Source organism: Hoplias malabaricus, chromosome 2 (assembly GCF_029633855.1).
Source record: "Hoplias malabaricus isolate fHopMal1 chromosome 2, fHopMal1.hap1, whole genome shotgun sequence".
Classification (NCBI taxonomy): domain Eukaryota; kingdom Metazoa; phylum Chordata; class Actinopteri; order Characiformes; family Erythrinidae; genus Hoplias; species Hoplias malabaricus.
In genome coordinates, this window is record NC_089801.1 from 33,714,852 (window position 1) to 33,731,774 (window position 16,923).

The window sequence follows — 16,923 nt, forward strand, 5'->3', positions numbered from 1 at the left end:
ATGTAAACCGCCAGCCACATAGGAACAATAATTTTTTTTGATGCACTTGAGTGAATCAGTAATTTCAGTAACCATCATTGGTCCCTACACCCAATGGAAAAACTATGTGTTTTAAAGATCACAATCATATAAATATATTTTTAGGAATATAGAAAGAAAAAAAATGATTCCTCTGGCTGCTGCAGCAGGTTACCTACCCAACTCCCTGGACCTTGTCATGAAGGCCAGGCTGAGCCATCAGGAGCAGCCAGACGGCACTTATCCGTAAATCAGATTACAATATAACGCCCTCTCTTTGGCGTATTACCCTCTGGACAAAACACTGATGGAGGGCAATCTGCCGCAAACCTGTCCATTGGCCTATACATCAAATCAGTTCTCCACCCCAACCATATCAAACCCTTCAGCAAATAAACATTTCAAAGCCCTTGAGAGGGGAGGGGGAAAAAAAGAAACAATGGTCAAACGAGCAGCGAGAGCCAGCAGTTTTCCTTAAATAGCTGTGGTGGCAGGAGGGAGCTGAATTTCCCTGCTGATCGACGCTGATGATGAGTAAAGCTGTGCCGACACTCTAAAGGTGAGTCGTGATGTAGCAGCAGCAAGCCGTTCACCAGCGCACACGACAGCAGCTGTCACACAATCTACACCAGACACACAACGGCCTTGTCAGAACAAAAGCTCTGCCTGCAATCATGAAGCTCTCACCGGGGCTCTGCTAGACCTACTGCAGTCCAAATAAGAGGGGAGAAGGGAAAAGAAAAAAGGGGGGAAATAAAAAAAAATAATAAAAAGGAGCAACTGATCTCTAAAAATAAATTGTCCAAGCGTGTAAAACATTTACCAAAATTACCCAAAGTTCATAAGGATGTGCACAGCAGGGCTTGTTAGGATCTTTAAAACTCAAGATCAACACCAGTTCTAAAGGAAAACTGGCTTTACTATTCATCACAGTTCCTGACAAATCTGAACATGATGATGTAAAATTTCAAAAGGACGTTAACACAATAATCCTTCCTCTCACAACAAGTCAATATTTTCTGAACATTTCAGCGTCACAAGCCTCTGAGAAATCACAAAGAGAAAAGAATAGACAGCGTTTGTTGGGTTCTTTATTGGGTTTGACCTCTACAAGAGGGTCATGTAGGTTCACGGTCATATAAAACAAAATGAAAACAAAAAAACAAAACAAAAAGGGTTGGATTCTGCTTTCTGAAGCAGAGAAGTATCACAGGCAAAGCGTACGAGTTAATAACGGAAACATTTTGCCTGGGAGTCGAGTCAACTCACCCAGAGCTCTCCGTTCTCACTCAAACATAGCTCTACCTACAGCAGAGGAGGTTCATGCAGAAGCTTAAGAGCAAAAGGACAAGCTTTACACAGATCTGTTCAATATAAACAATCAAAACATATGAACAAGAGAAGAAATTAAAATTAATGATGATTGATGGCAGAACAGCAGTTGGCAAAGAACGTCCCGAATGTAAAGGAGCCGTAGGCGCTTCCTCAGGATTATGACTTTGGAGGAAGAGACTGTTCGCAGTGGTCCCTTGTAGAACAAAGTTTTTTATTTTGTTAAGTTATAATTGAGAACTAGTGTATTACACATTGAGGCAGCAATTAATTACTCTAGCTGATATTCTGAAAACCCCAAGCTTTATATTCTATAGTCACACCTGTTTTAGCTGGATGAAAAATCACAGGCTAAAGAGCTAAAAGCTGTTCTACCGTCAGCTATGATCAATCCGGACATGCACGCATTGGTCAAAGCAAGCCATGCAAGCTCTGAATCAGTTTGAATTGCCCATAAGCTTCTGTTCATAGCACACAGAAACTAAAAAGTAGATTTTAACTGGGGTCTGTAGATTATCATAATCTCCCCCAATATTTAACCTTGTGTATTTATCACAACACTTCATTAAATATAGGACTACATCTAAAAGTGCTGCCCATGAAGGGTGGTTTAGCAAGAAGAGAGGTGTGAGCTACTAAAATGTATGGAAATTGCATGTGTATCTGTGACAGCCTCGCCAACTGTAGTTAGGAAGTATCAGATGGGATGAGGTGTTTAGGATCATTCAAGGCTGAGATAGACAAAGAAAGATAGAGAGAGACACATTCAACCCAAACACTAAGGACAGCAGAGAGATGTTCTCCATCACTTGTAAATACTAGAGAGACAAACTGAACAAGTTCTCTCTCCAATTACAGTCCAATAAACGATCCTGGATGACGATCAGCATGGTGGACGTTGGCATAAGGTGAAGGTGGGGAAGGTGTTCCAACAGTGGTTCCATTAGGCCAGGGCAAGAACTACAGAAGAAGAGAGAACCCATAATCAGTTGCATCAAAAACAACAGCCACTTATGGAGCTGTAATCACATCTTCATTGCAGCAGCTTACCGCTTATGGCTTCCTGGGCAAAGTATTTGACATCTATGTCTTGGTCTGCAGCTAACTTCTCCAATACTGGTTTCACTTCGGTCTGCAGACAGCTGTGAGAGAAAGGCCCCAGTGAGTCAAAACAGGGTTTTAACAGCAAGGGTTCTTCATTATGTCTCTTCAATAAGATAAAAGCATTATGGGCTGGTATCCAGGCATTTAACTGTTGCTACATGTTATTTTCAGGCTCTCAGCTTGGTCTATATGTATTTAAACATACAGCTTTTCACCATTACAGCCACAGTGACAACTTAATAGAGAAATTTGTACTGTGACAATTTATCTCAATAACATTCATACTGCTCTGTCTGGAGACATAAATGTCTTTATCAGCTAAGGAGCTCAATTAGTCATGTGATACGAGGTAGAATGCTAAACTGTCATGCTGTGGATCTGCAGACCAAGACTGCAGTATGACACCCCTGTCCTAAAATGACACTGGAAGGCTTACTTGCTGTCCAAAACTGGGCCAATCTTCTGAAGAGACTTCGCCACATTGAAGCGCACATTGGCCACCTGGTCGTTGGACATCTTCAGAACAACGGGGAGCATGTGTTTGGTGGTGATCTCCTGGCCACACGCCTCTGAGAGGGCCTGAAAGATACATGCAAACAAGGGTGCTTACGTGAATGGACGGCATCTCCTCATGTGAAGGGTTAGTCACTGAGTGCATGGCGGTAGTGACTATACAAATCACTGAGTCACTGATAGAATGGAGGAAATGGAGGCTTATTTGCTTTAAACAACACTTCCATTCTTTGGCCGTTTAGTCACAGAAACTGATTTCTAGTCCAGTTCATACTTCCTTCTACTTCAACTTCCTACTCCCCAAAGGTGCTTAAGCCCTAGGTCTTGCATTGTTGCCATAGCAACTGCACTCCTTTGCTGTCATTGCAAGGGTGAGTCAGCAACCATTTGTGTCGGAGAGGCAGACTCACGTTGATGCAGAAAAGAGTGGTCATCCTGTGCAGGTAGTTGGGGTCATTTGCCATGCCCAACACTTTGGGTATTATGGTGTTCTGAGCCCATTCAGCTCCAAACTTCTCCACAAGTTTTGTTAGGTTGCACGTGGCTGCCTCTCTGATGGCGTATACTGTACAAAGCAAAAGTTAGAAAACCATTTTACACAGAGAACTGAGATTAGGTTGATTGTACATTTGTTTAAATAAAAAAATAACATACAAAGCATCCATTCTAAATGACCAGCCGTAGCTGTGCTTAAAGCATATCGTCAAGCAAATGACGCATTTATATTATACATGTGGATAAAGAATGCCTATGATCTTGAGGTCTAAATAATGCCACAAATCTCCAACTACCTATATATTACTATGAATATATTCTTTGGGTCAACGTACCATGATCGACAAGCCATGCCATGCACAGAGAATTCAGTTTCTCATCAAAGAACTCCACTCCCTGAAGGGAATGAGAAAAAACATTTTTTTAAAAAATCTAATGCATTACTCTCATGAACACAAACTTTACAATCAACTCTGGAGGAGAGTCCTGCCTACATAAATGAATTATCTGCAAGTAAACTGGAGCAAACATCAATTTAAAAGGTCAGGCCCAAAGCATAGAGGCTGTGACACCGGTTTTGCTGATGGATGGGATTTACTTGAACCAAATTAACATAAATTAGCATTAAAACTTGCCATTAAAGGCTAAACATCTACATAAGATTACATTAGGTTTAAGGTAAAGGAGCCTGTCACAACAAAGTATGTCCCATTAGAGGAACCAGACTGCAGAATGGACTGAGACTCACCAGTTGGCCAGCAAGAAGTGGCATGTACTCAATAATAGCTAGCCGCACCCTCCACTTGGCATCTTCTGCCAGCTCCACAATTGCAGGGAGAAGAGATTGGGAGAGCTGGCGTATCCCAATGACTTCATTCACACAGTCTAGATTAGAGATGATGTTCAGACGCACCTCTGGACACTGAAAGAGAGAAAATGAAAGCTTGTCAAAGACTGGACTTGCAATGGTGCACAGCAATAAAAATGACTCTGAAATAAAAAAAAATAAAAAAAATCACAACTTTCCGACGTCTGGTTCCCATTACTGCTGCATGAACAACATTGAGCAAATTTATTTTAAACCTCTTAAAAATCAAAGTCCTACTGAATGCCTATTTACACCTAAACATTTTAATTTATATTAAAATGATTAATTTAACTTTAACCTGTTGATTTCCTAAACTGCAAACTGGAGCTCTCACTGTATTAAACACTTATAGCCTCAGCAGCTTTTATTCTAGTTGTCTGTTCTGTTGAAAAGGGGGAGAAAAACATGTTCAAAGACTCAGCTAAGGAGGAAAGGAACAATGCAGACCCACAGGCCTGAAGGGAGCAATAAAGAGAACCACGCAGAGATGAAATAGGAGAAAACTGCACAGCACTCATCCATTCATCCCTCACTTCAATGCTTCCCGCTGGCCTGCTGGATCAAAGTGACCAATAGTAAAAGGGACGCTTGCCTGTGGCTACAAGATGACGCAGATCATCTCACTGAAGTCTGGTCTAGGTCATACACATACATACAAAAAGCACACAGAGAGACCACAAACAGGGCTGTGGCGGTTTGATCTGAGGGCCTTACCTCATCCTTGAGTTGTGCGAGGAAGAGAGGCAGCAAGTGCTCGATCGTGTTATCCTTGCCCAGAATGGTTGACAAACCCATGATCACTGAAGCTAGTGCTGATTTGACATGCTGATTCGCATCTGAAACCAGTTCCTGTCAATACAGACATGCAAAACAAGACTCTGGAATGTTAATGAGATATTTGACAGCTGTAAAATCCAACATTAACAGCCCCCACAACTCAAACTACATGAGTCATTAGGACTAAATGAAATATTACCCCTGCACTAAACCCTGTAATTAGACATTATACAGTTTAATTGCAATTATGAATCATGCTGAACCATAGCACACAGAGGGGGTGAGAGAACATATGAATCAGCAGGAAAGTTTCTCTCCTATAGCGAGTTTGAGGAAACTTAATTTGGCTTGTTTTTGGTTTAAATTTTTTACTTTGCTGTTGCTCAAGTAATGTAAAAATTAGTAATTGTTGCTTGACCTAAATGATCACATAACCATTTTTTTTGGCCTGATATGTAAATTATCTTAATTCAGATTGGCAGTAAGGGGCTAAAGTACTCTTTAAAACAGTGTAAACAAAGTGAAGTAACAGTAAATTCAAGATCAGCAATAGACTAAAGAATCTTAATTCCATTCAATATTCTATCTGTTATTTTACAGAAGTAAATACTAACATAGTAGTAAAAGACACGCAACGTGACAGCAACTGATATCTATTCGTCAATGTAGAAATGCACCAACTGTGTTCAAGCAACCACTGCTGCCTTCCTGCTGTTAACAGAAGGTCAGGGCTGAGACACAGTGGGTCATTCAAATGTGATCTTGTTTAAGTCTTAGCTGATTACACCAGGGACAGATGCTGAGTCAGAAAGTTAGCTGCCAGTCTGAGCACCAATAGAAAGCTCTAATTTCTTAGGCAAATTACACAGAATCTGCAATTTCTAGAGTGCTGAACAAGCTCTTGAGGGCCAGACTCCCAAAGTGCATAAAGGCTACATGTCAGAAAACACTCATGGGGGGGCGGGAGGGGGTGGTGCGATACAGAACAGGCACAAGCAACAAGATGAACAACACAGCATATAGGCTACAGAAGCTCTTTAGAAGTCTAGTGATACAGTTGGCTGGCAACTGCATGACAAATGTACCTTGACGCAGGGCAGAATGTGAGTCATGATGATTGTTCCTCGGCTGTCTTCTGGTAAATTCTCACAGAATTCTGATGAGCAACAGATAAAATATATAAAGGAAAAATACATGAATGATTTGAATGAACCCCAATACACATTCTTGCAAATGGCACACAAACTTGATTTTGCATGCCTAAACTAGCAGTAAAAATAAGAGCTTAATGTATAAATAAATAAAAAAAATAAATTCAGTTTTCCAAATTTACCTTTGACTTTATTAGCAGCTGCAGCCCGCACCTCAGCCTCACAATCTTTGAGAAGGTTCTGAAAAGCTGGTACAAGGTCATTCTTAGTGATTTCTGGACCAACCGCCTTCTGCAACTGTAAATTTACAGACAAAAGCACCAACTGATATAATCCACATAATAGAAAATAAGACAACACCGACGCCAGTATATATGCGCACTAGAACTTGGTAAAGTTATGAAAAAAAGATGTTAGTTCACACAAAGCCATAATATACGTTATACAATAATTTATTCTGAATAGTATATTCTTAAATATGCAAAATGTTATGGCATGTATATAACACCATGGCCAGGGAGCTAATAAAACTGGCATAGGAGAAGCCCTAAATCTTGGAATGTCACTCTTGCCTCTCATCAGGTTACATCCTCTCTTTTTAAGACACTTTCAGTCAACCAGTTTCAAACAAAACATCAATGGACTAGAATAGGGATGCACTGGTTTTTTTAATTTTTTGGGCTGGTACGATAAGCGATAATTAGCACCTTAGAGTAGTTGAAGTAGCTGATGGCGATATTAATAACCAATAAATTTATATTTTTGTAATTAAAGCAAACTCACATTATCATAAGTTGTCACAGAACAAGCTTTTTCTTCAGTATTTGGACATTTCTGTAACTTTATATTTCAGTTTTAGTTGTAGTTCATTTATATTTTTTATCAACGATTTACTGCTAGTTCCGCATGAATGGTTTCTAGAGGGGCGCCAATTACTGCAGCGCCAGGTTTCTTTTGGAGAGTGAGGGAGAGAGCGGCATGAAGTGGCTGCAAGCGAGCAAGGGAGAGAGCGTGTTTGTAATCGTTTATGATCTTGTTTCAGTAATACATTCAGACGCTGAATGACTTGATATCTATTTTTGTGTGTTTTAAATAAGGGTTCCTGCACTGTGGTGATTGAGTGTATATTTCTGTCATTTAACCTGCTGTGTGTGTTCGCACCGCTATCTGTGTGCATGTACGGAGCATTGCTGATATTTTGAATTAGTTTTCACCACAGAGAAATTTAATCCCAGAAACTGTGAAAAATGGCCACACGGCAGACACAGTTGTGCATTTACAGGCATCGGTGCATATGCATAAGCCCAAAAAAAGGGGGCAAGTTAGTGCTGGGCGATATGAGCATACGATACGAGCACGATTAATTGTACACTTTACCACAATCACAATAATTTTGATTTAGTATTTTGGACCCTCATAATTCAGTGATGAGTCTTAAACTGTAAATATGCTCCAGTATTTAATATGGGATATTTTTTCCTAATGTCACTGGGAGCTAGTTCCTCTCATTTTTGAGCACTGTTTATTTGGTGTGTGACTGTGCTTTAGTCGCTGAAACTTTTTTTCTCATCGTTTACATTTGACCTATTTTTGTTCAGTGTCGTCTTAATTATAGTCAACACACAGCACAGACGCTGTGGTTTTATTGGTACTAGCTGCTTGATTCGCTTGGTCAGCCTCTGTGTTTAGGTTGCTTCCATGTGGTAGATTGGGCAGAATCACGTAACAACAACTTGGTAGCATAGCTTTAAAGGGACAGTACATGAGCACAGTGGGGACAGAATAAAAATAAACTCTATAATCGATATAGACAAGATCGTGTTGATTAGAAGTCCTGAATGTCAATTCAGATTATTTTTTTGATATCTAATTTAGGGGCTGTTAAGCATATGTAAAACCATGTTCATGAGTGCATGGGGCCTCTAAAGCTTCAGTCTGACAACTTCAGGGGCAGTACAGACATAGGTGTTGCATTGGTTTCATTAAGGACAAAGCCTAAGTGTAGGCCTGTGATGGAAGAGAGCCATCTTATTCAAGACTGCTTACAAATCTAGCATATGATCAACTCCATTACTATTCAACTTGAAAGTGATGTCCCATCTTCTGTGATAACATAAACCACTGAATAGTACTGCAATAATTACAGAGAACATACATCTGGCGACATGTTAAAAACTGGTAGTGGATGACAGCCAAACAAACAGATCAAAGAAGGTTACGCTTAAAAGCCTTATCTTTGAAACTCATCCTCAATTTCCTCCAGCTCATGCATTTTTAACATCAAGAAAATATTCAATAACAAAAAAACAAACATTATCTGACCAACTAGTAAAATATGTGTAACCACTTCCTTCCACATCACATTCACTGTGGCTGTATTCAAACTGTGAAGACTACACAGGCCTCAGAAATTTGTCATAAATTTTTACCACGCGTCTCATTATGTCTGTGGTGAAACATGAGGAACAACACTAAAGTCAAAGATCATTCACTTCCTTTTTACTTACTATCATGTGGTTGACCAGAGCAAAATCAAAGCTGTGACTGAGCATCGTCACACAACAACTATTAGCCCCTATTATCATAATCAGATACCACGCATTCCTCTTACCTCAGAAAACTTGTCAGCCACCATATAGCGCACCCTCCAGGACTTGTCCTCAGCAGCTTGGCGCAAGGTTGGCATAACCAGAGTCTCCAAATCCTCCTGAGGCAGCAGAGTGGCAATGCTGACACATGCCTCCACAGCCAAGAGACGCACAGAGTCCTGCAATAAACACCACGTGCGGTCAGTTGCATGAAAAACACAATCAGACTAATATTAATATCGAGCTATTCTTCAATGTCACAATGGTGCCATAAATATAATGGAACACAAAGTGCTGTTGAAGAGTGACAAGGCCTGAGGAATGTCTTTCATCATATCTTTCTAAGTTTTATGATGTATGCCCAAGAAGGCATGAGATACTGACCTGTTCATCAGAGGCCAGTGCAGTGAAGAGAGAGATAATGTCACTCTTGACGTATTCCAACTCCAAGACTTTGGCAAACTCGCCCAGCTTGGAAGCAGCAGCACGACGCACCATAGGCGTATCGTCAGAGCAGAGGTTACGAAAATGCCTGAGAAAGAATCGATTTGATTATATCTGTTTTAGACAGAGACCTTCAAAAGATACTGTTATTAAAAAAAAGCTGCAAATCTGCATGTCAAACTACATTCCTTAAATATTACAGCTCATGCAGGTGTTTTCTGCCTTTTATCAGCCTGGGTTCATCTCATTTAAAAATCAACCCATCTTAATCTGCTGCAGTTTAGAAAAAAATTATTCATCACGGAAGAGTTATGGCCTTTCATAGCCTCTTTATGACATGAACATTTCCCTGGATATTTAATAGCAATTACACAGTAAGGGTGAGAATATGAGCCAAATTGGAAATTTAGATAAAGTTAACCAGGCAATTAACCTGCAGGAGACCCAACACAAAACAAGTAAATGCCAGGAAAACTCATGTGTAAGCAAATGCCAATACAGCAAGAAATGCAGCAGTACAAACATTCATACGGCTGTATGCCTATTGGACGATATCACTGCTTCAATAATATTAATACATAAGAGTCAAACAGGCAACTTACTGGCGAATCTCAGCTTTGACAGTGCTGGAGACTCGTGGATAGCAGACACTAAAGAGACCGCAGGCTGATGTGCGGGAAGTGAACCAGTCACCACTCGCCAGACGTTTCACCAGTGGCTCAAAGTGCACCTCCAGGTCCACGGGCGAGTGTTCATGGGAGATCTTGCGCAAAGACTCCACTGCCTTGTCCCGCACCACTGTCTCCTCCACTGTTGCCAAGCTCTCCAAAGGTGGCTTAAGTCACAAGAGGACAACAAAAAAGAAAAAAAGAAAGGATTATTCGAAGAAGCCTAATTCTGAAAAGCATTAAAGCTTGTTCTGATTAATGAATTTGCACTTACAAGAAGGCAGTGCACATATTCAGGTCCTCCAACCAGCATCGTAAAGTTGCCCAGCTGTTCAGCGAGGGCAAGCAGCACTTCATCCTCATCATAGATAGTATCTAGAACCAGTATGCACAAGAAATCAGCTGTTAAAACTGACGCACTACCAATATCATGAAAATTACCATGCAGCAACCTAAAATAATACTTGCCAAACGCAGGTAAACTGCCAAGTGTTGTGAGTTTTTCATATTACTTTAACAATTAATCACAAATTACATCTTTCAAATAGGGTGAAACTTCAAACACAGCAAGCATATTCATGCGATTATTTCACATTACCTAATAATTCAATGTTTACTATTTTATTAAATAATTTTTTATAATATTTAACTTTAACCTGTTTTCCTTTAAACAAAATTATGGGTGGAAGCTAAAACTGTCACATATTTGCCACTGCAGAAATATGAAAAAACAAAGAGTGAATCAGTCGTGTAAAACTTGAATACCTGTAAGGAATGGGAGAAGTTCAGTGCGTGTCCTCTCCACTCCCAATGCCAGAGCAATCGTGGATAGCTTCTTGATGCTATTCAGCCTCAACTGTTTCAGAAACAACCGACATTAATAACCAAGCCTTAATAACAAAGCTACAAAAATAAAAAGGACCCAGTCCTTTTCCCTTCACATAGCAGAGTTAAAATGTCGAAACAAATCACAATAAAAATTCAGGAGTACAGCATGAAAGAACTGTTCAAACTGAACTGGTCACAGTAGGCTGCAAAGTCATTTCCCAAGTATGTGTCAGGTTCATATTCCACTTGACTTCTCACAGCAAGTCTGACATTTTTAACAGAACTTCCAATGCATTTCCCCTACTTCAGCTCATCCATTCCCTTTACTCCTATTTTCATTAAAATGTTGAAGTAACCTACTCCAATTACCTATGTGCTGTTGACATAATTCATCAACATCCATTAATAAGAAAATAAATATATGGGGAAAAAAACAGTGAATCCTGAGAGAAGAGTTTTGTACATCCAAAAAGATGTGCTTTGACCTAAATCAGATCTGGTCTGTGTTTAAATTCAAAACTTGTCAGATGAGACAAAGGTTCTCAGATTTTGGTATCAAACCATAAATGTAGAACCCACTCTAGCTCAAAGTCTGGATCATTTTAGGCATAGATATGATTCTGGAAGAAACACTGCTTTTTAAAAATATCACACAAACACAGATTTAACAAAAGACAATCCAAAATGCAAATCTTTATTCATCATTCTGATGGTAATCCCAACTCCAGCTATAATTTTTCCCCATGCATCTTTCAGGCTGATTTTGCTTTTTCTGTCTGAAAGGTGCTTGAATCTTTCAGCAACTAAATACACTTACTGCGAGAGAGAGTACACGCCCATTTTTCCCCAATGGGATGCTTGGGGATTTCGTAATTTTTTACTTGTACAGACTTTTAACAACGGGATGACACATTAGGATGTTATGCTTATGGATGTGCTCAAGATTAATCACAGTTCAGATTGCTAAATCTTGTTCAGGTTGAACTTTTCTATGTTCAGATTTTTTAAGGCAGCTAACGAATTCTCTCATCATGTGTACTGTGTAGCTTCTAACACTATACAATACATGTATTCAAATAGCTATTTGTGTATATATATATAGGTAGGAATGCTGTTGAATGCTGCCAAAATGCTAAATGCTGTCAAGCCGCTGAATGCTGTGAAAAATACTAGCCTTCCGTTGTATTTCCCTGAAAACAAACAGCGTGGCACTCTAAAGAATAAATTTAAATCAAGTAATGAGTTTCGCTGAACACTAAATAGTACCCTCTCTCTGCTCTGTGTAAGGTATTTATCCATATATTCCCATGAATGAACGTTAGCGGATGAGGCTAGTTAGCTTCCTTTTGAAGTTTTCCGATCCACCTTAAATGCTCCAGCAGTTACATGCAATCCCTGCTTGATTTAAGGTGGCGAGGCAATTTCAATTCAACATGAACTCATTCTGCCACAATATTGTAAATGGAGATCATATTTAATGTGGAACCAAACGTGTGAATAATAAGATACACCATACACTGCTAGAATGTAGCATCAATTACTGCAACAATTAAAGGTGGAACGGGAAAATAAAAAATTGCCGACTGAAATCACTAACAAAATAAGCTAAGCTAATGGAGGCCCGAGTTTCCTTCGAGGGTCATTGTGTCCAAACACAACACTAGTTCTGCGCGTTGTTTAAACGGTTTCACAGTTTAGAACGAGGTGCATATTCATTCACCTGTACGTCCTCATTCCTTAGTTCGTCGATTAACACCGCGATGGGGTAAAGAGAGTCGTCACCGTCCGCTCCCGCCATCGTGTCTGCGGCTGGGGGCTGCTACGGGGTTTTCCTCAAACACAGGCAGGGGCTCAGGCTCCTTCACAACGAACTAAAGAACGTAGCAACAACGACCTGAGACCAATGACAGAGACAGACACATTTCATAGCCTTGCTGAAGAGCACCCCTTCAGAGTAAGATTAAGGCATGCGAACGACTTGTTTATATGTGGGAACGAGATAAAAATACTTGAGAGGATTGATAAGGCTTTCACAAAAAATTATGAATGTAATTCCCACGCCTTCATTTTATTATAAAGGGATGTCTCCAGCTAGGGCTCTCTTCCTATGGGAGGTAAATCCTGCCAAAATTAAAACTGAAATGTAAACAATAAAATGAAAATGCAAATACCGTGTTGCCATTTCTTTTTTCAGACGTGTGCGCAAATATCATGACAAAATTAAAAATGAAATGAAATCACTTCTGTGCCCTGTGTTCTGACCCATGCCTGAGTGAAAAATGAAACTGCAAATAAAGTTACTTAATTTCATTTTTAAAATTTTTCATGATATTTGCAAACACGTTGGGAAAAAAACATTTTCATTTTATTGTTTTCATTTCAATTTTAATTTTGGTAGGATTTACCTCCCATACTCTCCCTGTTTTCTCACTCTCTATATATTTTCAGGTGAACTTATGTAATTTTAAGGTGCACTGAGCACAATTGTAAATTACACAATTTCAGTTCTAATTGTAGGCAATTTCATATTTGTTTCCTCTATTTGATCTAAAAATTGGCATCAGTTCCCATAATTTAACTGAATTTGTTTAAGGTCTGTTTCACAAACCCAGAATTCAGCTATTCACCATGTTTTGTATAATATCTGTGAATTTGTTATTTGTGCAGTAAGAAAAATAACTGGGTGAACATCATTTAAAGGGAACGTCTATGATTGTGGGGAAACGCAGTTCTACGTGGCGAGTCTTTTAAGGTGGCATAAGGTAAACCCATGGTATAAGGTACATATTGTCAAAAGTAATTTCTTGGCTGCGTTTGCACGCATGAACTTGAGTGACATCCCATTCCTAATCCATAGGGTTTAATATGATGATGGCCCACCCTTTGCAGCTATAACAGCTTCAATTCTGGGAAGCCTGGGAAGGCTTAGGAGGTTAAGAGTGTATTTATGGGAATTTTTGACAGTTCAAAAATTTGTGAGGTCAGATATTGATGCTCTAAGAGAAGGCCTGGTCTCCACTGTAATTAATCCCAAAAGTGTTTTATCAGTTTGTGGTCAGGACTCTGCAGGCCAGATCTTCCACACCAAACTCGCTCATCCATGTCTTTATGAACCTTGCTTTGTGCACTTGTTTGCAGTCATGTTGGAACCGGAAGGGGCCATCCTCAAAATGTTCCCACAGTGTTGGGTTCATGTAATTGTCCAAAATCTATTGGTATGCTGAAGTATTAAGAATTAATTCCTTTCACTCGATCTAAGGGGCTGAGCCCATCTCCTGAAAAACAACCCCCACACCATAATGCCCCCTCCAACAAACTTTACACTTGGCAAAATGCAGTCACACAAGTACTGTTCTGCCAACCGCCAAACCCAGACTTACCTGTCAGATTGCCAGTTCACTCCAGAGAACATATCTCCACTGTTCTGGAGTCCAGTGTTGGTTTGCTTTACACATCTGCATCCGATGCTTTGCATTGCACTTGGTGATGTAAGGCATGGAAGCAGCTGCTTGGCCATGGAAATCCATACCATGAAGTTCCCTATGCACTGTTCTTGAGCTAATCTGAAGGCCACATGTTTGGAGGTCTGTAGCAATTGACTTTGTTGTTCCCAATTGCCTTCACTTTACTATAATACCACTGACAGTTGGCTGTGGAATATTTAATAGCGAGAGAATTTCACGATTGTACTTGATGCACAGGCAGCATCCTTTCAGAGGATTCAGTGAACTCCTGAGAACAACCCATTCTTTCACAAACGTTTGTAGAAGCAGTCTGTATGCCTAGGTGTTTGTTTTTATACACCTGTGGCCATGGAAGTGATTGGAACATCTGAATTCAAGGATTTGGGTTCATTAATTCAATGTCTTTAACCGCTTATCCATTTCAGGGTTGCAGCGGGTCAGAATCACTGGGCGCAAAGCAGGGACAGACCCTGGAGGGGGCACCAGTCCATCGCAGGGTGACACACACTCACACATTCACTCACATCTAGGGACAGTTTTTTGAGTAGCCAGTTCACCTGTCAACTTGTGTTTTTGGACCATGGGAGGAAACCGGAGCACCCAGAGGAAACCCACGCTTAAACGGGGAGAACACACCAAACTCCTCATAGAATATAGTGTATGTTTAAGGGAAAAATAACATTGTTTGACTGAAGTTTTATTCGTGAGGTTTTATTCACTGTTTGAATTACCACAGATACTCATTTGTAACTCGATTTGTTAAGTTTTGAAAAAATTATGGTAATGCAGGTAGCCATCTCCCGAGTTTGAAGACATTTCCACTTAAAGTGATCTGAAACAGCAAAAATAAGTCAATATTACCTACATATGGAGCAAGAATAGAGCAATCCTCATTTCGAGTTTGTGCTTTTCAATGTTTGGAGTTCCTTCCTCTGCCATAAGCAGAGAAAGAGAGAGATACCAGAGAGACACCAGCATTCCAGACTGAGACAGTGTTTTTTTTTATCATTTAGAGACACTGGGGCTTCGTTAACACATTAGACAGGTTTTGAATATGCAAACTGACTGGAGAGTTAGCAAATGGCGAGGAAACATCTGAATTTTATGTGTTTTTTGATCACAATCGTGAACTTGCTGTTACATTTGGTGCTCAGTGACGTTATATCTGATGGATGAATACATAGGAGAACCAACACGTGTGTCTGATCAAGTTCTTTCATTAAAATTCCCCATGCAAAGAAGTACATGAATAATAGAGAACTCTGGCTGCAGTTTATGAGCTCTGCGTCCTGGCTGAAATAGCTCTTTCAGCAGGTGAACTCAACATTGAACACATCACTGATCCATTTAAAAAGGAAGAAAATAGCTTGCTGTGTGATCAAAATGAATGTCGACCATCTGTCACCCATTCATTTGCTAATTTGTGTTCGATTCAAACACATCATCATCCATTATTCAGGTCTCTGTGTCCTCTTTCACCGGTGATCTCTCAGCACATTATTACTCTACCACACACTTACTCAGTCAATTTTGTTGCACTTCCACACTGATCTGAGGTCAGTCAAAGTCAGTCTTGCTGTTAATAGATGCTGTGGTTGAGATTTGGTTGCAAGAAACAATCACCATTTCAATGTAACCCAAGTATAAGAGCAACCAACTAATATTTCATCATCATGATGAATATTTCAATATTTCATCAGTTTGCTGATAAATATTGGTGGATGAAATCCACATAAATTCTCATCTCTTTCTCTTTCTCTCTCTCTCTCGGCTGATAACCATGTACAAACATATGCTGGTCAGATTTGACAGTGTGAAGAAACACAAAAGCACACTTAAGGCAATCTTATTTCTGTATTTTTGAACAGTTACACTGCTGCTAAAGGTCCACATCTTTGTTTTTAACCCTTTGCTTGAACTTCCATTTATTTATTTATTTGTTTGTTAGTTTGCTTAATTAAATTATTTTATTCAACTTTTTTTAAAAATGTGTTTAAAGCTGTGACCAGTCTTTGGAAGGACAAGTTAGATAAATAAACGTGAAACAGGGAGAACAGTGAAGAAAAAAAAAACAGTGAAACAGGGTTAAGGCTTGAAATGATGAGAAATAATATTTAATACATATTAATTGAAAAGTATCTTATCTTTTTGTATTTTATAAATGTGTATATTGGCATCAGTATCAGCTTCTGCAGAGTTTTCATCTGAGATGGATGATATATAAATTTATTTTCTGTTTCAAATGTTTTGCAACTAATTAACAAATCAAATCGTACTTGTTTAGCCTACATAAGGGTATTAATTAGAGAGATAAGATTGGTTTTGGCCATAAGGGTTCCCAATAATCACAAACAGGCACCGTACACCACTAAACAGTACATCAAACTACAAGGGCCTAAGCAGGTTACCCCAAGTCCCATATAATGCAAACAATACAACAACCAGCTTATAGTTTTAAGAGGCTGCTGGGGTTATGCTGACGCATGCCGACAGACAGAGCCAGGTGGCTGATCCATGGAGGTCAAATGGCTAACACAATGCACTTAAACCTACTCATCTCTGAGGCCTGGCCAATCAAACTAGCAGTGTTGACCTCGCTCACAGACAGGTAAAAGGTTTTGTGTTTGGATGAAATTAGGTATTCACGTTATTTTAAAAATAATAATACTTTAG

General features: G+C 39.6%; 1 protein-coding gene across 1 annotated transcript; it reads right to left on the minus strand.

The window, feature by feature from the left end:
- Nucleotides 1–1,091: 1,091 nt before the first annotated feature.
- Nucleotides 1,092–12,717, minus strand: ppp2r1ba (protein phosphatase 2, regulatory subunit A, beta a). The gene is made up of 15 exons (XM_066661519.1): nucleotides 12,507–12,717; nucleotides 10,724–10,814; nucleotides 10,233–10,333; nucleotides 9,893–10,125; nucleotides 9,231–9,378; nucleotides 8,870–9,025; nucleotides 6,441–6,555; nucleotides 6,193–6,263; nucleotides 5,045–5,179; nucleotides 4,211–4,384; nucleotides 3,798–3,858; nucleotides 3,378–3,532; nucleotides 2,891–3,033; nucleotides 2,401–2,492; nucleotides 1,092–2,310 (listed from the first exon to the last, which is right to left on the minus strand). The coding sequence occupies exons 1-15, from the start codon at nucleotides 12,582–12,584 to the stop codon at nucleotides 2,294–2,296; spliced, it is 1,770 nt and encodes a 589-aa protein (XP_066517616.1). The 5' UTR covers nucleotides 12,585–12,717; the 3' UTR covers nucleotides 1,092–2,293.
- Nucleotides 12,718–16,923: the final 4,206 nt, after the last annotated feature.

Excerpts from the sequence above, each read along its gene's own strand:
- ppp2r1ba (XM_066661519.1), bottom strand. The coding sequence starts at position 12,584 with ATGGCGGGAGCGGACGGTGACGACTCTCTTTACCCCATCGCGGTGTTA. Across the intron at positions 5,180-6,192 it reads ACATTCTGCCCTGCGTCAAG|GAACTGGTTTCAGATGCGAA; the intron begins GTACATTTGTCA and ends CTGTATTGACAG. Across the intron at positions 3,533-3,797 it reads GGCATGGCTTGTCGATCATG|TATACGCCATCAGAGAGGCA; the intron begins GTACGTTGACCC and ends TGCTTTGTACAG.